The sequence below is a fragment of the Thalassophryne amazonica genome, chromosome 10 (assembly GCF_902500255.1).
Source record: "Thalassophryne amazonica chromosome 10, fThaAma1.1, whole genome shotgun sequence".
Lineage (NCBI taxonomy): Eukaryota > Metazoa > Chordata > Actinopteri > Batrachoidiformes > Batrachoididae > Thalassophryne > Thalassophryne amazonica.
Window position 1 is genome coordinate 54,760,861 of NC_047112.1, and position 27,771 is coordinate 54,788,631.

The 27,771-nt window shown below is 41.3% G+C and overlaps 1 protein-coding gene across 1 annotated transcript in view; it reads right to left on the reverse strand.

Moving 5' to 3' along the window:
• ptprsa (protein tyrosine phosphatase receptor type Sa) overlaps positions 1 to 27,771 on the reverse strand; it is a 515,480-nt gene that overhangs the window by 173,870 nt on the left and 313,839 nt on the right. The window contains 5 exon segments of the mRNA XM_034180027.1: positions 149 to 299; positions 1,069 to 1,205; positions 3,508 to 4,089; positions 7,021 to 7,290; positions 22,037 to 22,147. Coding sequence (XP_034035918.1) covers positions 149 to 299; positions 1,069 to 1,205; positions 3,508 to 4,089; positions 7,021 to 7,290; positions 22,037 to 22,147 — 1,251 coding nt within the window.

Genomic DNA, 27,771 nt, shown 5'->3' on the forward strand with positions numbered 1-27,771 from the left:
GCCAGGCACAAATTTCACATCAACTCATCACAATTTACTAAAGAATTAAATCCACAAAAGCATCACTCAACCGCTTCACTGTGGAGATCCCTTTGTCAGCCCATCCCCAGAAAAAACAGGACAGAAGCTTGAATAACGAGTTACATACTGGCTTGCAAGGTCTTCTGGGATATGTCATTGGTGAAGGCCCCGATGCCTTTATGAGACACGGCTGCCAAGGAAAAGTGGTAGTCTGTGTTTGGACGAAGACCTTCCACAACATACGAAGATGTGGGCCCAAATGTTTTCTTCATCTGTTTCTGTAGCAAGAAAAAAAAATAGCTTCAAGTCTGGTTTAAAATAATTACACTTTTACAATGAAAATATGTTTGATTAAAGATATGTACAATCCCAATTCCAGTGAAGTTGGGACATTGTGTAAAATGTAAATAAAAACAGAATACAATGATTTGCAAATAATTTTCAACCTATATTCAATTGAATACACCACAAAGACAAGATATTTAATGTTCAAACTGATAAACCCTTATTGTTTTTGTGCAAATATTTGCTCATTTTGAAATGGATGCCTGCAAAAAGTTTCAAAAAACCTGTTACATCACCTTTCCTTCTAACAACACTCATTAAGCAGTTGGACTATTTTTTCATGCAGCTGTTCACAAACTGGTGATGCTCGCCCCATCTTTGCTTGTGAATGGCTGAGCCTTTTGGGGATGTTCCTTTTATACCCAGTCTCACTCACCTGTTTCCAATTAGGTATTCTCTGAGCATTCATGAACTTTCCCAGTCTTCTGTTGCCACGTCCCAACTTTTTTGAAACATGTTGCAGGCATCCATTTCAAAATGAGCAAATATTTGCACAAAAACAATAAAGTTTATCAGTTTGAACATTAAATATCTTGTCTTTGTGGTGTATTCAGTTGAATATAGGTTGAAAATTATTTGCAAATCATTGTATTCTGTTTATATTTACATTTTATACAATGTCCCAACTTCATTGGAATTGGGGTTGTAGCAGACCTCAAACTGCAAAAAAGGGTAGAGGCCTAAAAATGTCAACATTCTTACCTGAGAGCCGAAACTGCCTTCTGTGATGCGAAGCTCATAACTTATAATTCCTTCTTTGTCATAAGCGGGTTCCCAGGTCAGTTCCATGCTGGTGTCAGACACGGCACCAACCTGGAATTTGGATGGTTGACCAGGAACTGGAAGATACAGCAGAAGACTCAGTTGTGAGACAAGTTCTTGGAAAATAAAATGAAATCTTGAAAATTGGAATTCTCAGTTGCATTTGGAAAGTTTTTAAAATGTGGATTAAAGTATCCAAGTAATTTCTTGTATGCTACAAAGCAAGATCAAAAGCAGTAAATGTACAATGAGCACAGGTGGACTCAGTTCCGCTAATCTGCTAACAGGTAGTTTTTTGTGGATTAGCATTTCGGCTATCTTTGAAAACCATTAGCACACCAACTAGCTTCAGCTAAAATTAGTTCCACGAACTGCAATTTGCTTACATTTCTTTGAATCAGGTTTAATGGTCAAAGACTTTTTGTAAACCCTGCAAGCCTACATTTGTTCATGTTGCAGTTTATATACGAATCCAAAAATAGAAATCGGCATGTCATGGAGAGCATAATCAGTTGACAAAAAGGCATTTCAGTGCTTCTGCTCAGACATCTTCTGAGGAAAAGATTTATATTACAATTTACACTCTCAGGGTCTGTTTTTCAGGGTTTTAAAGAGAGAGAGTGAGAAAAACCAAAGCTGTATTCATATAATAAAAGGTCGTGTGGTTAACGGTAGCTTCAGTCAATTTTTGGTAATGGTTTATTGGTGTAGCATTATCACAGCTAACATTTCAGTTTGCAGATTAGCGGTTATCAAACCTTTTTTTTTTAGCTATGCTCACCAGTGACTACAGCTGAAACAACTAATGGAGTAAATCGATTAAAATTAATTATTAAAATAGTTGTCAACTAATCTAGTCATTGATTAGTTGCTAAATAACTTTGTTTTACTGCAAATGTTTCGTTTCTTCCACATAATCAACCGAGCTTTGCTTTGAATCTTAAACCAATGAAGGAGTGCTTTGAGCTGCTGCTTCATTGATTTGTTTTATTTAGCTTTATCTTAATTTTTCTCCACTAAAACCCTAAAGAGCATATGTCTGTGAGGAATATTTATCTTTTTTATGTTAAACTGACCTGTTATGGTCTTCTGAAACAGTTGATAGATGTATTTTATACTAACGCCAATGCTAACATGTTAGCATGTTTATGGCATTTTCAATGTTAAAAGTTAGCATTAAGCTGCTGGCATTTCAGCATGTTTGTGCATTTGTTTTCTGTATAATAATTAATAGCTCAGTGTTTGTTGTCGTAAAAGAGTTAAATGTATTACAAATTATAATATTTTTAATTTATTTGTATTTATATATTAATAATAATAACAACAACAATAATAGTAATAATAACTAATAATGCTACAATACAATTTTAGAGAAAGAGACAAGTCACATGTGTCATTGTGAATGACCACAAAGTTTACAAGTTATACAGAGAATGTTGCACATATAATGAGTCAGGCTACAGTTTTTGATTTAGGTTTTATGGTTAACTGGTTATGCTAACTGCTCATTTGCAGCAACAAATATACCTCTTTTTTCACCATATATTTTATAACATTTATATGTTTCAATGTTGTTTTATGGCAACTCAGCACTTTGATAAAGCAATGTCATTTGAAATAATTATTTTTGTTCTTTATTATTTTATATTTATATTTCCAGTATTTTAAGTTTTCAAATAATGTTCTGTTGTTAAATAAAGTGATGGAAGGAGAGAAAATTGTTTCCCTGGCACATTTTTAAAAAATTCCCCGCTAATCCGATTAATCGTGTTGAAACCCCATCAGATTCATCGATGATGCAAATAATCGTTTGTTGCAGCCTTGCCAGTGACAATGAGTAGCACTCAGTACAACAAGCCCTTCAACCATATTAACCCTAGGCTACAGATACAGATGTGTGTCTTTAGCCACCATGCTAAGGATACACACAAGGCTCCTTGGGTTGAATAGACTAAATGAACATCATCTAATTATCTAAGACACAAGAAATGCAACAGTGACAAACGGGCATCAGTACAACTCACCTAAATAAACTTCTCCCAAACACATGATATGTGTGATGATCTGCAACTAGCCTAACATGAACTCTACCCTCACACGAACCTTAACCAAGCCTTAAGCCCCCCCCCACCATTTGTCATGAACATCCAAAACATTCAAAGACTCAAGCACAGGTTTTCTGGTTGAGATTATATACTTAAGTAGTGTGCTTTAGGAGTACTCGTGTGTATGTCTTGTGGGTGGGGCCTAATGATATGCATGTTTTTCCTCCGTCAGTATTTTATATTTTTAATTCCTTTATCCATAGCCCTTTATTAACTGCAGTTTCAACATCAGTTTGATCAATTAGGCAAAAATGATTCCTCAGTGTATCCTCACCTCCTTTCAGAACTTTGACATGGATGGGCTCTGAGAAAGGTCCATCACCTACTGAGGTGAATGCGAGGACTTTGATGGTGTAGGTCTCTTGAGGAACCAGACTCTGGATGGTAGTGATGATGCTGTCCTGGACATTATGAATCTGCCAAAGACTCATGGGTTGGGAGTCATCCATGGTGTAATACACCCTATAACCCTTGATCTGCCCATTGGGCTCCTCTGGCTCTTCCCAGCGCACCATCATAGTGTTGTTAGATATGATCTGAGCATGGATGTTCCTTGGTGGGCTTGCTGGTGCTTGTTCCCCAGTCCTGGTTTCTACTGGCTCACTGGGTGGACCCTGGCCAATTGTGTTGACAGCTGAGACGCGGATTTCATATTCTGTATTGGGGTAGAGGCCACCAATGCTATAACGGGTAGTAGTGATGTCATCCATGGTCTCATACTTGCTGTCTGGAGACTTGGCCCGATACTGGATGATGTAATAAGTGACAGGGTCTGGATTGCCTGAATCCCATGTGATGGTCACACTGGTGGCGGTAGTTTCAGTTACCACAGGGGTACCCGGGGGCTTGGGGAGAGCTGTCAAAGAAGGAGCATTAATTTATTATGAATGACATTTATAAACCATTTGCATAAAAGTAAAATGATTAATTAATTCGAGAAAACCTGTAAATCTATACAAATGTACATTGCAATTACTATTACACTTATATTACATACTACTTCTGAGCCCGCTGCTGATACTCTTCAAATGTTTGCACTTACACATCTCTGTTCAAGTACTTGGCTGTGTACCTATCATTTGAATGAAGAATTTTAAATTTTGTTCATCAAGGAATAGCTTCCGGGTGAATTATCATTGAGAATTATCGCAGAATATATTGATGGTGTTGTTGGCAACCTCTCGCTAGTGGTGTTATATTTACTGCTATGAGATGGTTTGGTGACACAATTGTAGACATACTTAAATCCTTCACTACCGATATTGTTACTGTAACCAAAAAACTCTTGTATGTCTTTGCACTAGCCCTTGGAGATGCATTTGGTTCATTGTCAGGGCATGCCAGCAAAGTTGGACTAACACAAGATGTACACGGTGTCACATTTGCATTTGTGTGTACATATTAAAAGCATATATATACTAGTTTAAGATAGTGAATATTGAAAGGAGAACATCATTCAATGTTGTACTAAACATTATTCAAACAGCTACATTCAGGCCTCATGTATGCTCAATGCTGAATATGGATACGGATGGAGCCTCCTGTTTGCACTATGCAAATATTTTGCCTGTATTTGTGTCGGCTGACGCACGTTTTGTACATAACATCTTATCTTGAAGTATTTAGCAGCTGCACAGACCAGACTCAGCTAAACTGCTGCCTACTATTTTGTTTCTTTTGCAGAGAAACCATTTTATGACTTCCCCAACCATCAGCATATTTGACCTTCTCCAAAACTTTCAAGACAGTCTGCGGTGCTTTCGAGTGGATGTTTCTCCTAACATCCATGTCAACATAAAGACATAATAAAGAATGTGAGTGATGATGTTTGAACCATCTGAAATGTGCTGAGAAAATTTACATACATAAATGGTGTATAAATGAACCCTTTGGGTAATGTGTATCCTGTGTTTGTATGATACACTGAGTGATGATGAATCCTTGCTGCATCCCGGGTAATGAAGTCCTGTATACATCATTTGTGCTATTGATATAGGTATTGCAGTGCCTATAATTTGATTTGTCTGTACACGGAGAGACTTTGACATCACACACTTTTATTAATTTTTTGCTATATAATAACATGTTGCAATTGACAAAGGAAAATGTTAAGAGCAATTGATGACCACTCCATCAGCGTGGATATCTGGAATATTTGTGTTTTATTATAGATGTGTGGATAATTTTATGATGAACACTAGGAGTGAGCTCCCAATTTTCACTGTTATTGTCTTTAACTTTAGTATCTGATCTTTTCCATATTTCATTTAATATGGGAATACAGTAATCATTTGTTGTTGGTTGAGTGCAGAATTATCTAACAGATTAATCTTTGGGAATTGATGGGGAGATAATTCAATTCACATTCAATGGTCTTATAAAATTTTAAAGGTTCATGACAATTTGGACGTGACACCTTGAATGGTAGTTCCCTCTCACATCTTGCTGCCCCTGCCTTGATGGCATGTTGTGTCAGGAGCGTATGGAAGGCGGGATGGCTTATGACGGGTAAGATCCCACCTCAAAACCCGGGACGACCTAACAGGCACCGTCACAATTACGTCGATGTCTCAGAGAGACCCTGACTTATTACATGGGCAATGTGAAGGAGCATCAGGATGGGGTCAATTGATGGTTGTATATGTGCCTACATGTTTGGCAGAAAATTGATTTGATTGGAATATTAGATCATACATGAGAATTGAATTATGCCAAAATGGTCTTTATTGTTGACATGGTAGATTCATGTCAACAGGGGGAGTTGTTAGATAATATCTGTGCTAATTCTTTATTTTATGTTAGCTATCAACTATATGTGTTATTTGTTTGGAAGTTCTGAAAAATATAAGGTATGTGTCCAAGTCTCAGATACAGGGAGATCTCCCCCTGTTGCTGAGCGCTAGTAACATTAGAAATGTGAGACAAAACCACACCCATGTTAACACCCACAAGGTATAAAAAGTGTTGTATGCCTCATTTTAGGGGCTTTTCACAAGATGGACACTGTCTGTGAGGATCCCAGGCCTGGATTATAATGTGACCTTGAATAAACTCAAAATGAGGAATACAATGGTTTGGTTTTTGGTAAGGGGCAGAATTTTACATAAAAGAACCAAGTAGAAATAACAGTAGCCTGCAGTGTAATTACAGCCCAGTCTCACTTTTTTTTTCATGATCCTGTCACGAAATGAGTCACATTTTCGTGATGCGTTTTTTTTTTTTTTTTTAACAAATTCTAACCCTACCCCTTCCCCTAACCTTCACAACCCCCTCCCCCGTGTTACCCCACATTTCGTGATGCAGTCACAAAATTAATTTGTGACACCGTGTCAAAAATGTGGTGCATTTTGTGACGGTATTAATAGATTAATTCACTTTTCGTGATGCCAAACTGGTGTGAGCTCAGGTTGTATAATTAAAAGCCTCAAAGAGGCCATTTTTTAATTTGGTATAATGGAACAAATCCACCAAGCATTTGAGTCCTCTTGCCTCTTACCATCTGCATAGTAGGTGAGAATTTGTTCCATGCATAATACAATACAACAAATATATTTAAAGTCTGTTCATATGAACCAAAAAGATAGACAGACTTCTCAAGGAGAAATGCAATGAAACCTGCAAGTAGCAATGCCACCACTGCCATTGTGATTTAAATATAATTTCACAGGTGGCCATGGGTGCCTCAGAAAATATAAACACCCATGGAGTTAATTGTACGCTGTGGAGAATGTTCTGCTTTTTAATGCCAGCTGTGCAAACATTCAGATGAAGAGTTGTGATGCCTTACATTTGACAGTGATTTGTGCCACAGCTTCAATGATGCCAAGGCTGCTCATGGCCACGCAGGTGTAGTTGGCTGACTCACGGACACTGTTCAGTTCGAGAACATTTCTGCCCACTGGCATCTCATCCTCTGGTGTCAAGTCCTCTGAGTTGAGCATCCACTTGACGTAAGGCATGGGCGACCCCACTGCCACACATGTTATGTTCACACTGCCACCAGGCATAATTTCCTGACTTGCTGGTGGAATAGAGAAGCGAGGAGGGACACGCCGGACTGGGAGAAGGCATGGGGAAGGAGAAAGGATGACAAAAGGGAAAGGGAGTAAAAAAAAGAAAAAACGGAGAGAGAAAAGAGAGGTAACAAGAGAAGCCGATGAAAATGGACCCTTTATACGAAAATGCTGAACACAAAAAGGTTTAACATGATAAATGAGAACAAAAATAGAAAATTAAAAGACTGGAAATAAAATTAAAAAGTAATGAGAAGGAAACTAAACTAAACAGAACTCCTTCAACAACAATATAGATTAACAGTAAAGCAACGATTCATAGCAACAAGGTTCCATTGACCAATATTTGACCCATCACAGCACAATTAAAGACACAAAAATCTATTACGAGTTTCTCATCTTTGGAACTGAGCTGTGTACGTAAATACATCATTACCTGATCACAGAGTATGAAGGTGTACTACAAAGGTCATGTGATAATGCTATCAGATGAGGCCAACATGGCAACCTGGAACTTCCTGTTCTCGCAGGCCATCAGGCCAATCAGGACTTAAGCCATTGCAGGCTTTTCCCACAGTACAGGAAGTGTAGGGTTACTGCGCTATTAGCCATCTCTACAAGGTCTTCAAACACGTTCAAGTGTAACACCTGTCTCTACTGCCTAGGTCTCATTAAAGATGAGAAACTTTAATCAGATTTTTGTGGTTTAGGGTAGATCCACTGGACAAAGCCTTATTAAGATCTGACACGGTTCCATTGATAGATGCCGCTATCAGTTTCACAGACAGCATGCATAAATAGACCGAGGTAAATTAAGAAGTTAATGGTAACAAAACCATATATAAAAATTGAGATAAAATGCATAGAGGAATATAACTGAAGGGTCGCTGGCATGCCCAGACAAAAGACGATCAGAGAAGAGAGAGAAGAAATACAAGGTGGAGGTTAGAGCAAGTGAGCAGAGAATAGGAAGGGAACAGAGGAGCAAGAAGACCAAGAAGGGGAAGGTTTGGAGGAGGGTAAGGGGGGTAACCCGCTTCGATCCCGTGAAAACATTATTTTTTTTCATCCAGCTAATGTGACAAAATGTTACCACTGTCGCATCGCCGTTCCAGTTTACACAGAGTATAGAGGAACAAGGTGTGTGTCTAGAAATACACAGAAATAAAACTATAGTAGCTGTAGCTAGAAAGCCTACTATCACAGTGTTGGAGTCAAGAAACAGAATTGTATCAACAGGCAGTAGAAATCCAGAGAGAGAGAAAAAGTGGTAGAGAGACGTAGATGAATACGGGCAAAATGACAGCTAAGAGAAGGAGACACGAAGGAAACTCAAGACTCATGGAAAGGAGGATGAGAATGAGACTCAGAAGCAGAGGGAGGATGTGAAAGGTTGTGTTTACGAGGTCTGTCCATAAAGTATCGTACCTTTTTATTTTTTTCAAAAACTATATGGATTTCATTCATATGTTTTTACGTCAGACATGCTTGAACCCTCGTGCGCATGCGTGAGTTTTTCCACGCCTGTCGGTGATGTCATTCGCCTGTGAGCACGCCTTGTGGAAGGAGTGGTCCCGCCCCCTCGTCGGATTTTCATTGTCTGGAAATGGCGGAATGAAAAGGACTTTTTTTCCATCAGAAATTTTTCAGAAGCTGTTGTTGCATGTTGCATGTCTATCTCGGCTTTCAGTGCTTACCAGTCGAGTGAGTATAAAAGAACTTGTGGAGAGCTGGACATGTCCCAACTTGTCCTCTAACACTCCGAAACGGAGGTGTTCCTTTGTCTCGCTTCATCAGCGAATCGGTCGTGACGCGCGAAGCCTCCGCGCGGCTTTCCATGACAAAATCTCTTGTTAAAAGTGAAATCTGTCAGAAAATGGCTGATGTCCAGGTCTTGTGATAACCAGAGAAAGAGCACACGACGGTCTCGTATCCACAGAGCCATCAGCTTAGAAATGATCCAGTGGTTTGTGCCGCATCGTCGCAGCTCGCACCGACCGTCCTTAAAGGGGTCCTTAAAGCTGTAGTTAAAGTCCTTATTCTCTGTGAAGCCCGTAAAATTTTGACTGAAAGCCAGATAAATTTTTCGAATGGTTTCTAGGTGCCAGTCTCTAACAGCTTCTGAAAAAATTCTGATGGAAAAAAAGTCCTTTTCATTCCGCCATTTCCAGACAATGAAAATCCGACGAGGGGGCGGGACCACTCCTTCCACAAGGCGTGCTCACAGGCGAATGACGTTACCGACAGGCGTGGAAAAACTCACGCATGCGCACGAGGGTTCAAGCATGTCTGACGTAAAAACATATGAATGAAATCCATATAGTTTTTAAAAAAAATAAAAAGGACCATTAATTTATTGACAGACCACGTACCTGTGTGTGTGCACGCATACACAGATGCATGTGTTCTTGTGTTTGTCATAAGCATGGGTGTGCGTGTGTACAGTATGCAAGAGTTCGACGGTGAAAGAGCCTGAGTTAGGAAAACACCGCACGTTCATGAGAATCATCCCAGCAAGCGTTTGACAGTGACAAGTCGTGGAGGTGGAGCCAAGATCAACACTAAACCAATTGAGACCCAAGATTTCCACACGGTGATACCGTGCAATGTATTTTCCCGTTTATGTACATGAAGACCATCTGTGTCAGCCACAGAAAAATCTGCACTATGTTTGTTAAACTAGAACTTCAAATCTTTTTTGCATTTTTTTTTTCGTGGTGGGTAGAAGTGCATGATTTTTTAAAAAGATGTACAAGTGTTTATAATACTCCTTTTTTTTCCAAAATGAAATTCTAGTCTTACTCAAATAATTTTTTGAAACAAAAATCTACTTTTCACTTGCAACACAGTGCACTCTAACTTCACAAGTTTGTTCTGCTGAGCCCAAATCCCAATTAAAAGGTAAACATCCAAGCACACATTTAGAAAAGGCTTCATGTGGGAAATTTTCTATTCTCACCCGAGGCCAAAATATAGCAATCGGGTATTGAGAAGACTTTGAGTCCGTCCCTCTGTTTGTACTCAGCATAAGTCCAGTCCTATTACTACCAGGGTCTTCAAATTCACAGGGAACATTCTAAGGACCCAGGCCTTGGACAAGTTCCAAGTTGGCTAACCTTGACCTATTTTAAGAGGTCAAAAGGACATATTCTGTTTATTATTTTTATGCTTATATGGCCGAGGGGATTTAAGCATACATCCATCCATCCATTTTCTTCCGCTTTATCTGGAGTCGGGTCACGGGGGCAGCAGCTCAAGCAAAGCCGCCCAGACATCCTGATCCACACACACCTCCCCCAGCTCCTCCGGGGGAACCCCAAGGCATTCCCAAGCCAGCCGAGAGATGTAGTAACTCCAGCGTGTCCTGGGTCTTCCCCGGGGCCTCTTCCCAGTGGGACGTGCCCGGAACACCTCTCCAGCGAGGCGTCCAGGGGGCATCCGGAAAAGATGCCTGAGCCACCTCAACTGACTCCTTTCGACGTGGAGGAGCAGCGCCTCGACTCCGAGCTCCTCCCGAGTGACTGAGCTCCTCACCCTATCTCTAAGGGAGCGCCCAGCCACCCTGCGGAGGAAACTCATCTCGGCCGCTTGTACTTGCGATCTTGTTCTTTCGGTCATGAGCCAAATCTCATGACCATAGGTGAGGATCGGAACGTAGATCGATCGGTAAATCGAGAGCTTTGCCCCCCTACTCAGCTCTCTTTTCACCACGACGGTCCGATATAGCGACCGCATCACTGCAGATGCTGCACCGATCCGTCTATCAATCTCACGCTCCATCCGTCCCTCACTCGTGAACAAGACCCCGAGATACTTAAACTCCTCCACTTGAGGCAAGGACACTCCACCGACCTGAAGAGGGCAAAGCACCTTTTTCCGGTTGAGAACCATGGCCTCGGATTTGGAGGTGCTGATTTTCATCCCGGATGCCTCACACTCGGCTGCCCACCCGAGTGTGCGAGTGGGATTTAAGCATTGCGTTATATTTTTGACTGTCAGTACATCAGCAGTGCAAGACAATTCAATCAATAACATGATGTGCTTTCCTGTTTTAATTATACTAATGTATGTAGATATAAAATGTATTAGCAAAGCATTGCTTTGTCAAGTGCAACCAGTGCAAATTTCTATGTGATGGGCATCAGCATCTTTTATTCAATTGCTCTAAATGAGAATGGACTGTATATGGTTGCAGACAACTGTCTCCAACAAAAATGCCACGCCCACTGTCTTAAAAAAAAAAACAGCGATTTGTTTTATATTTTGTGTGGCCACTCCAAGTGGATTTAAGTGGCCCTGAACTTTTCAGAAAGACACTGTGCCGTCACTGCAGCGCATTTTCAGTCAACTGGGAGGAGATGTTTTTTTTGTTTGTTTTTTTTGTTTTTTTGCCAATTTATGTATACAATCAGCTGATTTGTCACTCAAAATGTATCACAAGAGAGACAAAACTCAACTGTGACAGCAGATTGAACAGATGCTATGTTCCTGCTGAGGGTGAGTACTTTTTATGGTTATACAAAATGAGCTAGTTGTGAGCTGTTTATTGTTGTCAAGTCAAATCTGGGAGCATCTGCTGGTGCCTGGCATCTTCACCACATCCACAACACCATGGAACCACCTTGGGTCCTGCCTTCATGTTGTCATAGAAACAAATCCCACATCAAACACTGAAACTGCTGAGATGAAGTATTTGTGGATGCTCTTTCAGTACTTCTCAGCCAGGACTGTCATTGTACATACATGAATACATACAATGACATCTGTCCTCTGCATTTAACCCATCCTAATTACAGTTAGACACAATCCAATCATGAGGAGCAGTGGGCTGCCACAGTCCGGCACCTGGACCTCCAGAATGTAGAGACACACTGCCTTGATTAGGGGCAGAGAAAGGAGCAGGCCCCAATGAACATGTTTTTGGGTCTGTTCAATCTAATGGGTAGAATCCAAAATGCAGTAAATCATCATAATGCTATCTGTTGTAAAATCAAATTTTATAAAGTCCTGCTCTGCTGGAGTGCACATCTACACTGTAAAATAAATATAAGTGCACTCTACAACTCTCAACATTAGAAAGCTCAGACCTTTGAATTGTTAACTTGTACTGATAGTGACTGAGGTAGCTTCATGCCAATCAATTCTATTTACCGCACCCTGTCCACAACCCAATAAAAATTATTTAACCCCTTTCTGAAAATAAATTATCAAATTGTTGAGCACATATTTCAATCTTAAAACTACCTTCTAATTTTGGTGCATAACACTGAATTTCAGGTAGGCAGAATAGTTAATGGTACTACAACTGTCTAATACAGGCTGAGAGAGAAATTTTGGCTCCAATTTTTAGTAGTTCTCATACCGCCCAAATAGAAAGGCCTTAAAAATGTATCTCTCATCATGGTATACCGATATTTAACCCCAGGGAGTTGATGTCATGCTGACATCAAGTCATCAAAATGTTTGTTGGGATGCACAGGAAGCCAAAGGTGACAGGAGGTAAGGAATTCAGATGTTTGGGGGGAGGGGAAAAAAAGAGCGAACTGGAAGAACCAACAGATAAGACAGGAAAGACAAGGACGAGAGACAAAACAAAGCCGAACACAACAGAATTAAGCAACAAGTCAACGTACATGAGACAGACAGTGAAGCATGGGCACGAAGACATACTGTACAGTACGCAAAGGGGACGGGGAAGGTTTTGGGTTGTCAGAGAAAGGGAAGGAGGAGGAGGAGGAGGACGGCATAAGTGGGGGAGAGAATTCAAAGACCGTGACTTTAAAACAAAATAAAACATGGCTCAAAGTGGGTTTGGAGGTCTCACACACTGGGGCTTAAAAACAAGAATCAACAACACCACTCTTCCTCCCCGCCTTCAACACTGCATTTCAATGCAAAGGTCACTTGGGAGGGCTTTGGATAGGTGGACGTGGACTGTGTGCGGGGATGTGGAAACAGGAAGTGGGGCTGGGGATAGGATTCAGGGAGGAGACTGAGGGGGGATATCAAGGTAGCATTCCAAAATAAACCGTGTCGATCCAAATGGGATTCATATGATCGTTGCATGAGACAGTTGGACTTTTTCCAACAAACTAAGGGCACAAATATCACCTGCACACAATCTTGAGGGGTTTTTACCTGATAATTGTCCTGTACTGAGCCGAGCAGTGGAATCAGAACAGATGTGTACGACCAATATACTGAGATGTAAGCATATTTACCGTTACTGGCTTTCAACAGCAATTTTATCTTCAACTGTAGATAATAGAGCTCTCGGATTCACATGACAAAAAGGTAGGGTCTATATAGTGAAATACGAAGACAACAAATGAAGACCCTTTGTAAAGATTTTGCCATCCAATCTTGTGCTCTGAACATCTGAAGCATCCTCTGAGCCCTGTCATTCACTTATAGTAACAATAAGACTGGTAGGATCTGATCTTGAGGGTTACAAACAAAAATGTTCTGATAAAAAAGATAAAAGAATAGCAGCAGCGATAAAGGCTAATTTGTTCTTTAAAAAAATACCAAATGATAAATACAATAAATGTCTCCAATAAAAAAATAACTTTATAAGGAAAATTAATTGTAATTAATATATAAAATATACACATATATAAAACTTGTGCTGCCCTGACTGTGAGGAAAATGGAATTAAACAATGAGATGCATGACCTTTGTTTGATGATTTGCCTGACCGTGACAGATAATGGCATTGTCTTGACAGTGGGAGGTGGGGGGGGATTGTTGAATTGAAACCACCAAAAAAGAAAAAAGAAATCTTATGGGGTCTGAAAATACATTCTAATTGTGATGTGAAAAAGATCTAACTGAACAACAAAGGTGAAAGGGCAGCCCATTCCTCACACAGACATGCACGGGTGTGGCTATGGCATGAGTGACATATACAGTCGGGTGCACCCCCATCCATTTGGGCAGACACCAGAGAACCAAAACAATCCAAAATGTCACCCGAGCCCATCCAAGCATGCCATCCATTCCCAAATATAGCATTGATCTGGACACACACAAAATCAACTGAAATGAAACAAACTCAATAAATCCACAAAGGTCCGAACAGCATAGACAGAACCAGAGTGCAGCTGTGTTCAACAAAGAAGTGTGCATCAATGCTATTAGATGTTTTCAGCTGTGATTTGTTGCTCAAATTTGTTTCCATTCCAAAAGAATGGGGAGCACAGAATAGAAAAAACAAGGCATTTTTTCCAAATAGTGCAAATGTCCAATCAAGGTGTTTTTGATGGTGCTCTTCTCTCCCTGGGGCTCAGGTTAGCCAATGGACCGGGAGCTGGAGTGGCTGAGTGAATGAGGTTTCCCACAGGAGGGTGTCTGTGTTCACCTTTGGCTATCTACACTGCAGGGTAACGTGAGAATTAACACCACCCGCCTGCCAAATGTTACTAATGTTTGACTGCGCCTGTTCCACTGGCCACTTCAATGGGCAGTCTAAGCCCAAATGTGTTGCGAAACTCTAGTTGACTTTGGCAATATGAACCTGGGGGAGAGTCGACCTGCCAACAGCATGCATTGCACATCTGACACACGAGTAAATTTGATCATAGCTTACAAAGAGGGTCAAAAGCTCAAGGTCAGTAGACTCTGGTTGCGTACAGCACTATACTGAATCCATGTGTCAGCATAAGATGCAAATGAGTCACAGCACGCTTCACTAGAAAAAGGCTCGTATGCCATGTCTGAATGGTCACACTGTGCATGTAACTATTGTGTATTCTCATTATCTGGGTAAGTAACGTAGAGTCAGAGAAACAAATAAAATAAAGAATCCCAATTGCATGGACAGGCTCCTCATTCACAGAGATCTGGAGCCCAGCCGGCCCATTTGGAAATGAGATAGGTTAAAAAAACAAATAAAAAGCAAAAATAAAGCAAAAATCCACTTAGACCTTTCATTTAGATAACTAACAACATGTAATCTTGTTTCAAGCCCCAATGTGGAGAGAAAGACGAGAAGCCTTACAGTGGACGAGGTGAAAAAAGCAGTCGAGAGAGAACGCCAGAGTACTGCACTAAGTTGTGTTGGGCGGTGTTGTGGAAAGATTTGTGCCCAAAATATATATATATAAATAAATAAAAAACCCAAACAAAAAAATAAAATCAGAGGTCAGAAGGTGGACATTATCGGCCATTTTGGTGAGGCAGTCTGTGCTACCCCAAAATGAAGGGGGAAGCCAAAATAATGTGCAGCCTTTAGTGTCACCTTGAAGCTGAGATTACACCCTCTAGCTGCCTGAGGACACAGGCGCAGTACGGAGATCCTTTAGTCACACTTGCTGGGTGACGCCTATGGCATTTACATATGAGCTGCAGGAGTCGGCCACTAATAACATACCTTGGCTGCGCCAATGCTAAACAGTCGCCATGGGTGGCTCATCAAAATGTAAATTAATACTTAAAAGAAACCGACAGAAATCAAGGCAAGAATATCTAACAATAGCAAGCAATGGATTGGAGGGGATTCAAAAGCATATCAGCTTTTCCTATTGTCTTACAGGTATGTAGATGTCAAGCAGCCAAATGATAACAGCAAATAGATCCCCTCACGGTTGTGATCCTTGAGTAAATATTGTCTGTCAGATTGGCAGCGGGCATGTACTCCAACATTTGCATAAGCATATGAGGGAATGGAAGTCATTTCTGTGAAAAATAAATGCATTACTGATGGTGAGATTTTGTATCGAGGGATGTCTAATGAATTCAGGACTCCTTGAGACAAACATCTAATAGAGATGACAAGATTTTGCTTTGGCCAGTGAGAAAACAAGGTGTAATCTAGCTTTCTTTCCCAACTTTACATACAAATGCGGAGCAGGACATGCAAGCACATACATTATGAAGCAGATATATGATTGCAGGAGGGCAAACGTGCACATGCTTCCATCACAGCACAGTCTTTCTGCATCAGTGTTGGGATTTTTAAAAATTAGAGGAAGTTTTGCTGAGTCTCTAGAGGCAACAGTGGGATTGTGGCGTGCGCTCTAGACACTGTTAAGCGGAGAGCAGCACTGACTGAATATTCAGTTAATGGGATAAGAGATTTTACTGTTAAATTTGTTGATAAAGTGCATCTTGTAATGGCCAACTGGCACGAGCGGGTGTTGGAACTGAAACCATCAAAGCATGATTACGCATATGACCTAAAAATACTGGATATGATAAGCATCACCTAATTGAAACACATCAGGAGAAGTGTGCGGACAAGTGCGGTTGACCTTGGTTTAGTTGGAGTAGGCTGTCCATGAACAGAAGTATCAGTATTTCAAATGCAGTGGACTCCTGTCTGCGGAACTCCAAGTTGCTCTTGATATCTAGGTTTGCACTTTGCACGGCAGCATCTGACAATGGTGGCTGAATGTAATTTTAAGTCACTTTGGATAAAAGTGCCAAATGTGGAACAGTACATCGAGGCAGACAGAGACCAAAATGCTTTTAAAAGTTCAAAAAGGCTCTGCATTCACAGAGATTTTATATATTTGGTCTGAAAAACAAAAACCCTATCAAGTCTAAGTTAAGCAAAATATAACGAGCAAACTTTCCATTGCAGTAATAAAATAAGCCAGACTACCAGGCTATATTGAACACAGTCCTTCAACATAAAAGTGCTTTTGGCTTCCACCTTTATCCTCGAGGGGTTGCCATAGCAGATCCGATATGGATCTGTATGTTGATTTAGGACAGGTTTTACACTAGATGCCCTTCCTGACACAACTCTACATTCCATGGAGAATGGCCACATGGTGGTCTTGAACTGGGAACCTTTGGCTTTAGAAGCAAGTGCACTAACAGCTTGGACACAACGCTGCCCACTCAGCCCTTCAATATATATCCTCCTGACTACCAGGACATATATATGTATATGTATGTCCTGGTAGTCAGGAGGATATGGAGAATTAGTAAGAACTTCAAATTTATGTCTAAAAAAAGGCACTCCTTTTGGTAAATTTAACAACTTGTGGAAGTTAAATGTGTAAATCGCTTGCATTTCTATACTTCTTGTTAGTCATAAAAAAAAGATCCATATTAGATAGCAGTTTTTCATCTTGTCTCAAATTTGGGCAACTGTATGATTATGCCCAAATCAAAGACAAGGGATAACTGTTATGCTCATCAATGGAATGTCAAGAGTGGCAAGTTGTATGAACACTACCACCACACCTTAACAACACCTCCAGATCTGTACCCTACACTTGTGACATCACTTCCATCCTGCTACTTCAGAAGCAACATGTATACAGGCCCCATGTCCCATCGGGCCCATGTTTACTTCCAGATACTGCAGCATGAAATGGATGAGAGTCTATGATTTCCCCTGTATGGGACACCAAGCCATCACAGGTGACTACCCCAGCAAAGGCCAGTAACCATTTAAAAGCTGGGTGTACTGGTCAGATATTGGTAGTCCAACTCTTGTACCACAAAGCAACTTGCTCTGCATACTAATGTGACTGCCGTAAAAACAAAAGGATGGCGATAAAATCGGTCTGCAGGAAGCTGGGTTGTAAATTTTTAATTGATCCCCAAGGGCATTTTAGATGTGTGTGAATGCCGGGAATGACTGCACAATATTAACGCTTCATTTCAGAAGATTTGGATTAGCAAAGAACTGTACTGGCTTTATCAACATCTACAGTGATGGCCACAAAGATAACATCAGCATGTCCTGTTGGAAGCTTTGCTCATCATACGTTTAGTTTTTCACCTGGCCAACAGCAGATGACTTTGCTTAGATTCCTCAAGAAACCACTGGTGGAGGAGAATCAATTTTGAAACAGGTTTTCAGACACTGAACAGAGATTAGGGGCTTCTAAAACGTAAAATCCTCATGAAATCAGCACAGCGGTGCACACATCCACAACCGCTCCTACTGTCAGACGAGACAGACGGGCAGAAGCACGTTATCTCTTCTGCCTGAATGAATGATACGCCTGATCTGCTCGACTTGTCGAGCCACAGGTAATACCCCTTGTGAAAAATTGTGGTTCTCTTCAAAAAAGATATCTTACACTATGTGTTCGTGGGACTAGGGGAGTTGTACATTTTATAGGTGAGCACAATACAGATCAGATTCAGTAACATGAGTCTGGTGGGCAGTGATGAGAAATGACAACATAAATCAAAGAGCAGTTCCTGCACCGGCACTTTGAAACGTCCTTCTCATCAACAACTATTTCAGTTAGGCCTCTCATTAATTTACATCATGTGAATCTGAAAATCAATTTTACTCTATTGGGCAGGTGTTGAATAATAAATTATAATTTGATTGAGGATCATGACTTAGAGAATGCAAACAGCAGTCATTCAACAAAACCAATTACAGTGAGCTGCCTCCGTTTGAAAATAAAAGCATCTCGGAGCTCCTGCTAAGCAACAGCAGATGTGATGCCATGTGAAGTCATTATGCCGTTATTGATCCGCACGACACTGTAAATGGCATCCTTTAATGGTTGTATGAAATCACAATGGAGCCCAATCAGGTTGAACGTTTTTGTTTTTTGGGTAATAGATCGCTATAAACAAGATGACAGAAACACTGGCTGCATACACACTTATTATTCCATTTGGCATTTGCACTCTGAGTCTCAAAAGCAGAACAGCATCATGTTGAGAAAAAAACAACAACAAAAAAACAACAAAACACAAATCCCACAAACAAATGAACCATAAAAAACCTGACTTTTTAACATAAAGAAAATAATTTCAGGAACAGAATTGAAAAGAAAAGAGGAGAACACACACACAAACACAACACCATAAGTCACAATACAAAACTAAACTAAACAAAGCAACCCTCCGCCCCCTCTCCCCTCCAGCCCCCCCCAAAAAGATAATGTGTCGGGGAAAATAGTGAGAGAGAACTAAAGGAAAAGAGAAGGAAACAAATGAACAAAACACAAAGAAGGCAGAAAGAAAAGGAAAAAAGACCAACGCGGCCAAAGGGATTCAGTACAGGCATGCAAGCGCAGTTACATTCTCCCATCATGCAACGGGCTCTGTTATTTCCACGTGCTGGGTTTTCGTGACAACACGTGCAAGAAAGCCTTTTGGTGCAAAAGCAATACCAAAGGATGCAAACCAAGAAAAGGCCCCACAATGCAAACATAAAAGTAAAACAAGACCCGAGCTGATCGGGTTTGCTTTCATCATTTCTTTCTTGGAAACAACAACAACAAAATAATAATAATAGTAATAATAATAATAATAAAAATCCTTTAATAATCAGTTAACAGTTTGGATTACTTGATTTATTCAAATCATTTAGGAATTGAGCTTTGTAATTAAGAAAATAAAGTTAGGATTATTCAACATGTTGATTTTATTTTAATTTTTAAGATTTCTTTAGTTTTTTTTCTTGCTTTTCAAATGTTGGTTAAAAAAGTAAAAAAAGAAAAAACACACCAACCTTCTCGAAGCTCTGAGGGATGTAAAGGGGTTGATGCAGAACACAATGACATGAGGAGAAGAGAAAAATAGGGGAAACACAGAGAGAGTAAAAAAAGCCACCTCAAGGTGTTTAGCTGCAGCTACATTTCCCTTTTCTGCAATTCTGTCTTGTTTTCTCCCTTCTTTTTTATTTGTCCATGCTATCAGTGACACCGGTCTTGAAAGCACACTTGCCTGAACCCTCCCCTCCCTCTCTCCCCGGAACAAACTTTGAACCAGAACAATCAGATTCACTCCAGTGGTCACACTGTCGCCTGGTAAAGAAAGAAAAAGAAAGAAAGAAAAAATAACAAAAACAAAACCGAGGCACCACTGGAGTCAAATAAAGCGAACCATTCTCATAATATAACTTTTCCCAAGCTCCTTATAGCCATGAGGAGAGGCTCCTGCGGTGGCCGTATTTGCTTTTTTTTATTAAAGAAAGAAACCAAATAAAGAAGAAACAAGGAAAAAACTAATGAGATTTTAAAAAAGGACACAGTTTGGGCTGAAATTAGCAGCTGCAGTTCACGACGATTACAGTAATTGCTGCGAGAATCCAATTAGTACCACTGCCACCACTTTTTCTGTTTTGGGTAATAATGTGGTGCAGGTGCAATATGCCTCAGATGTAAAAAAAAAAAAAAACCCAAACCAAAACAAAAAATAACACACATTTTTTTTCCGTTGACTTGTCATTTCTGAAAATTGCGACCTACCGCAGCTGCCAATCTCAAGTTCAATTTGTGTTGTCAACAGAACAGTCAACACCACGTTTTCAGAATTGATCGACAAAGGTTAACTGAAAACAGACAAATGTCGACACAGTAAAGGCATAACAAATATGTCAGCTAGCATCAAACTAATAGGTTTAGGAATGATAACCCTCTGATACAGATTTTAAGAGCTTGCTGGTAGCGCCACCGCTCACAAACTGTTGGAAACAACATCAGCTTTATGTTTAACCAATAGAAATGGCGAAGGAGCTTGATGCTGTGCTGAGAAAATGTTCCCCATTATTGTTATTTCAACTGTAATTTGCCGTCTGCCTCTTCATTCCTATTGCGTAACATAAGGGAGGAGGTACCTTGGCATAATGTGTCACTGCAGTGGAGACGGCAAGGGGTTCAATGCCGACAACCGAAGAGCTAATCACAATGGCCCACGCTTTACCTTCTGCCCCTTGGAGACCAATTTTTATTTTTTCACCCCATTGCTGCTTCTTCACGTGCTACAATAATAGCAATAATAATGAATAAGCAGCTCCCTGACCCATTTTATAATGTCATGAATTATTTATTGGGAACATAGTTATTTGGTACACAGCAGAGGGAACAAACGGAGTAGATACTGAGGCATCTTTATTTAATACAGACTGTATAAATAATACATGTGGAAAAAAAATTGCCTCTGCTTCAATTTATTAAAGCTCCCTCGACAGGGATTCATTGTCATTTAGCATTAGCGGAAGAACGCGGGCTTTTGTCTTCATTGCCTGTTTCCGATGAAACAACGTTCCTTGTGACTGAATGTTTCTCATATCTCCACTTTGCTGGAACATGTCAGTCAAAATTACAACGGACTATAAAAGACTTTAAAGATAATACCCCAAAGCAGACACGGGGGAACACTATAAATTTATGCTTCCAGCAAACCGTGGAATATTTATAATCTACATGACACAGAGGAACTCACGGTGTTAACAGCTATTTTCTAAGAATTCACCACAATTACATCATCCACCCCACCCCCACCCTGACATCTGGAGAATGTTAAGGGGTTGGTGTTTTGACTGGTGGGCACCAATACATTTGCCACTCAATCAAAATAAAGACTTACCGTCATGGTCCTTCGACCTGCAAAACAGTATTACGCAAAAAGAACTCTTTTCCGACTCTTTTTGGGTTCGGTACAGTAAATGTGGTGTGTAATGGGCACACAATTACAGTTAAAAGGTGCCTTTCAGCCAATAAAATCATACAGCGCAGTTTGTTGGTCTACACATTTCCTTCCAAGTGAGTAGTGGAGGGCATTGAAAGACAAAATGGAGCATAGCATCATAACAGAGAAGTACATCAGATGATCAATTGTAGTTTTACACGTGGAAGTCTCATTGCACATGAAATTACATTTATGGGCAGGCAATCCCGTCAGGACTAATACTACGATTTTGCAAAATACATTTGGTGTCATTACTTGCATTTATCATCTGTTCAGTTCAAGAGTAATGCGACTTAAAACTGAGCTGCCCTGTGCAGACATGTCCGTCGGAATGGGTGGATGTTTTGTTGTTTTTTTTTAGCCTCACTCTGGCGCCGGTTAGTTTCCTACCTCGCACGTAAAGGTTAGCAGGGGACGAGTAGCGCACGCCTTCCACGTTAGACGCCACGCACTCGTATTTCCCCTGGTCGGTTTCCTCGCTGTTCTCGATCTGCAGGGCACCTGGGGAAAGGAAACATCCAACCAAGACGAGAAGGGGGAGGAGGGGGAGACAAAAAGAAACACAGAGAGAGAGAGAGAAAGAGAGAGAGAGAGAGAGAGAGAGGGAGAAAGAAATGATCATTCAGTCTTCTTAATAGTGGCCATTATGAATTTCTCAGCATCTCGTCTTTGAGAACAGTTCCTCTCTGCACTGCTGCTGCTATGACAAACTAGATTCCCCCTTCAGCCTCAGACATCCACCAATAAAACTAGAAAGAAATTATTAAACAGCATCGTTCAAACTGGTGACATTAAAATTGCATTAAGATTAAACTCAGAGCTCCAAAAAGAAAATCAGCAATTTTGCGATTAAAACATGCGTGAAGGAAGTAATGTGAGAAAGGTCTCTAACTAACAAATCACACTGACCAAACGGGTCCTTTGTGAATGGATAGGGGTCATATACACCCCCCCTCCCCCTCAAAAAAGACACAAAATTCACTAAGGCACCCTTTATCCCTTTGTGTCACATTGAACAACGTTGGCATGGTGCTTAACGCAGCAGAACAGCACCCCGGCCGTCCCACAGCTCAAATAATTTTACCGTACCTAATAGGTACTCGTCAGAGTAAAGCCTTATTCCCGGAGAACATCTCATAAACATAATGGAAAGTATAAACCATTACCATAGGAGGTGATATGCTGGTTGCTATGACTGCAATCTTCTTTCAAGTCAGAACTGTGTTGCTTGGATCAGAGTTGTTTAATTCTCTTCCGCTTGTTAATCACCCTCCTAGCCCCCCTCCCCGCCCCCCTTTTAGTTATATTGCCGTGTTTTAGTGTGTAATGTTACATGAGCACTACAAGGCTTATTTATTTCCAATAAACTGGGCGTATTTCTTATCTCGTTTCAGATTTTATCTCTTGTATGTGCAGCCTTAATGCTTGGCAGCAACTCGGAAAGCGGAGAGGGGGGCTCGCGAGGGTGGGGAGGGGGGGGAGTGCAGCAGGGAGGCGAAACAACGGGCGTCAGATCATTCCTCGTTAGAGCGCTGTTGACGGCGCTTCCTGATGATATCATTAGGGCAGGCTCAGCAGACAGATTGCAGCCTGAGTCTCCCTGACAAAAACAGCACCGGCGCTCGTTAACGTTTAGCCAGGAAGCATCAATACTCCAGCCGCTGCCTGGGATGCTTTGCAATATACCATAACCCACTTCATCACATCACCAAGCCCAGTGCTTACAATGTTGTACAAGGCTACTATTCTGGAACACTGGTCTAATAACACTGTTCAGCTGTGCTACAAATGAGACCATCGATCTTGGTTAATTATAAAGATTATTCAGGCTTTCTGCCTTGGCGGCAGCCTGGTGTTCTTAGATTTCTACACCTTGAATTCCTCATAGAGAAAACTGTTGTTTAAAATTAAATTAAATCCAATCCATAAGCCTTCCCTTTTTATTTTCCCTCTAGATCTCAAATCCTTGCCCCCCCCTCCCCCCCCCCCCCCCCCCAAGAGGGAGCTCTCGCTGGCATAGGAAATATTCTCCTGCAGAGCGCAGGTATTGGAAGTGTCACTGTGTTTATGCGGGGATACGATGTCGATCGGTTTGATGTGTGCCTGGATCAACAAATGTAAGCCCGGGGACTGGTGGGTTGGAATTTGCTCAGAAGCAGAGCACCTTAACACCATGGGGGCCATACAGTAAGTAAAGCTCTGCCAGCAGCTCCACAGTTTCACTCCCTCTGTTGTATTAAGAAATATGTGAAAAATTTAAATTTGTGCAACTTTTCCCAATTATCCAAATATAACAGTGCTGGGGGGTTTGGGGTCTTGCGCTGGAGCAAGTCACCTTTTTTGTAAGTGTTATCATGATGGTAAACCACTAGAACTATATGATACGGCAAATACCTGCAGAATTTTTTCCAACATCACAGAGTCTGTGTTGCCTCACATTTATGCTGCGTTTACACATAGGCAGGATGAATTACTAATGTCAAATTTGCATCATTCTTGGCACATTCCTGACATTCTTAACGTGACTTAACGCATCTGAATAGGTTTCTTAATAGTGTGTGTTGGTGCATGAAATCTGTGATTTTCGTGGAGCATGTTTTTGGCTGTCAAAAAATCTTCCACGAATGTCACGCACCACCCTCATTTCGCCTCATGTCGTGGAGGTCAAAACTGAGCGTGTCGATCTGTCTTGATTAGTGGTGATCCTTAATAGAGCGTGACAGAGGTCTTTTCTGACGTGCGCACAATTAAACCCTGCTGCACCGCATTCCGTTTCATTGCTGCAGTTTGCTGAAGAAGGACAGTGACGCCAAGTCGGCTAAAAGTCTTGTTCCAGTGCTCCTCAGCCCACTCCTGCAGGTGTTCCACCTGCTGCATGTGCCTGATGTTTGGGAAAACGCGCAAGATGAGAGCCGTGTGGAGCCACATATCTGGCTCTCTCAGTCTCCCTCTCTTCTCTGCACCACTCCATGGCACAGAGCCCAACTAAGCATGCAGTCACAAAGTTCTTCTGCTGTGGATTTTGAGGAGCAAACTGGAGCGATCTGAATTATTCAGCAACTGATGGTTGAATAAGGGTGTATGTGTGGAGACAATTCACCAAATTCACAACGTGACAGAATGTAACAATGTGCTGTTACGCACAATAGCGCGGAACCGCGCGCAAAAGCGCAGAACATTATTCTTGACCATGCGTAATAGTTTGTGACAATTCGCCAGCAACACATGCCATTAATCGTTGCGTGTGGTAACAGGTTGCAGCAGTTCCTAAGGAGACCTGACGCCTCTGCCTCAAATCATCACATTCGTGATGAGTGGCCAAGAATGTATACTTTGTGGCATTTATGACTCGTCATCGTTAGATGTAAACGGAGCAATAGATTAGAGCTACATAGAGACATCCAAAAATTATTGTAACATACATCAATGAAAGGTGTCAGAGGACTGCATGCCCTCCGCACCACAGTGTAAATGTACAAGTCAACATACATATGTCTGTAATGGTGTTTATGACAATGTATTACTTCATCATTTGACTTCTGTGTGACTTCATTATGAAGTCATTCATACCTATCAATCACAAGTATTTTGCTGATTGATATATGCTTTAGATCATCCATCTGGGCTTCTTGGTTGTTGAGATAAACAAAAAAAGGTGTTTTCCCTGACCTTGATCTCTGACCAAACTGTTCCAAAATCTAATCATCACAAGATATATATTAAAGAAATATCCCCATTATGTCTGAAGGAAATTGGTCCACTTGTTTACAGGTATACTCATGAAAACAATAATATACTTCATCTGTGCACAGGGTAATAATCTGGCGAAAAATGCTACTTTTATTGTGAAGAACACATCTGAAGCTGCTGCATTTCATTTTGTGTTTCATCTTATTTTCAATACTATTTCAATGCATTCAGTATTTGATTGCTACTGAGGTCACATTCACATCGACATTATTGTAGTGAAACAGGATATGCAACAACTACCTTAAGGTGTTTAATCAACACAGGGCTCCATGTAGGAATAACCCTGACATTACTCAGTGAAGACACATGGTAGAGTACATGATTTGCTCAGAAACACGCTTAACAAACTAATTCATGCATGCTAAGTAGCTAAGTTAGCATGTGGAGACGTAACAGTTGAGATTACTGGTCCACAGCAGCTAGCTAGATAGTGCACCCACTAGGAGGACAATAAACATGCAGTTTATACATCTGTCGGGACCAACTTAATTTGGGTACAATTTGAAGAAATAACTATCCTGCTTAGCTAATTGTGCTACATCAAACTAGCATGAAGAGCAATGTAAGAAGTACATCATGGAAGCTAGTATGTAGTGCAGCTGCTACCATATACTATAAAATACTGTATTAGAACTGACTGAAAATGATAAGTTGTTGTGAAAGTGTCGTGACACGGACCCACAACAGGGGGCATTAATGAACGGACAATGGATAAGCCAAAAAGTAACAATTTAATGTTGTGAATCGCACAACGAAGTACAGACAATACCGGTGGAATGTCAATTATACACAAGGTGACGTGTGGGCAGGCTCGAAGATAGAAGACGTCTGGCGAGAGAAGAGCCGGATCCCACACAGCTTCCACCACCAACGGATGTGAAGAACACCGGAGCCGTCAAGCCCTGCGCCCCAGGTGGCCACTGTCTTCAGCAGTCAGACCTGGTACTGCTGGCAGAGAACAGAAACAGTACTGATGAGTGTGAGTTCGCACACTCAGCAATCCCACAGTCAGTGTTCAGTTAGGAGGGAGAACCTCCACCTCCAATAACACACTCAAACAGCTCTTGAGACAACCACTTATCTGGGTGGGGTGGGAGGCGAAGCCATCGCAGTCCACACCAAACGCCAACTCAGCAGACAGGGAATCTGTCCCAGGAAAACGGCTGCAAAAGAGATCAGACTAATGCTCGAATCAGGTTCAGCAGAGAAATTACCTGAATGGTAGCTGATTTCTCGGCGGGGAGGTGGAGTTGCAGTCCGGCCTTTATGGTGGTGGCAATGAGTAGTGGATGAGTGACAGCTGGTACGGATGATGGGTGACAGCTGTCACTCCCGGTCGCTCCGACGCCCTCTCGTGCTTGAAGCCCGCACTTCAAGCAGGGCGCCATCTTGTGGTGGTGGGCCAGCAGTACCTCCTCTTCAGCGGCCCACACAACATAAATAGTCTTGTTTTTTAAGTACATGGCACATCACGGCTTTGCTAAAATGATAGCAACCGCCATTTTGACGATGCTACAATACGAGGTCTGTCCATAAAGTAACGGTCCTTTTTATTTTTTTCAAAAACTATATGGATTTCATTCATATGTTTTTACGTCAGACATGCTTGAACCCTCATGCGCATGCGTGAGTTTTTCCACGCCTGTCGGTGACGTCATTCGCCTGTGAACACGCCTTGTGGAAGGAGTGGTCCCGCCCCCTCGTCGGATTTTCATTGTCTGGAAATGGCGGAATGAAAAGGACTTTTTTTCCATCAGAATTTTTTCAGAAGCTGTTAGAGACTGGCACCTGGAAACCATTCGAAAAATTTATCTGGCTTTCGGTGAAAATTTTATGGGCCCTCACAGAGAATAAGGACTTTAACTACAGCTTTAAAGACCCCTTTAAGGACGGTTGGTGCACCGCGCTCCGAGCTGCGACGACGCGGCACAAACCACTGGATCATTTCTAAATGGATGGCTCTGTGGATATGAGACCGTCATGTGCTCTTTCTCTGGTTATCACAAGAGCTGGACATCAGCCATTTTCCGTCAGATTTCACTTTTAACAAGAGATTTTGTCATGGAAAGCCGCGCGGAGGCTTTGCGCGTCACGACCGATTCGCTGATGAAGCAAGACAAAGGAACACCTCCGTTTCGTAGTGTTAGAGGACAAGTTGGGACATGTCCAGCTCTCCACAAGTTCTCTTATACTCACTCGACTGGTAAACACTGAAAGCCGAGATAGGCATGTCCCAACTTGTCCTCTAACACTCCGAAACGGAGGTGTTCCTTTGTCTCGCTTCCAAAGCGAAGCCTCCGCGCGGCTTTTCATGACAAAATCTCTTGTTAAAGTGAAATCTGACGGAAAATGGCTGATGTCCAGCTCTTGTGATA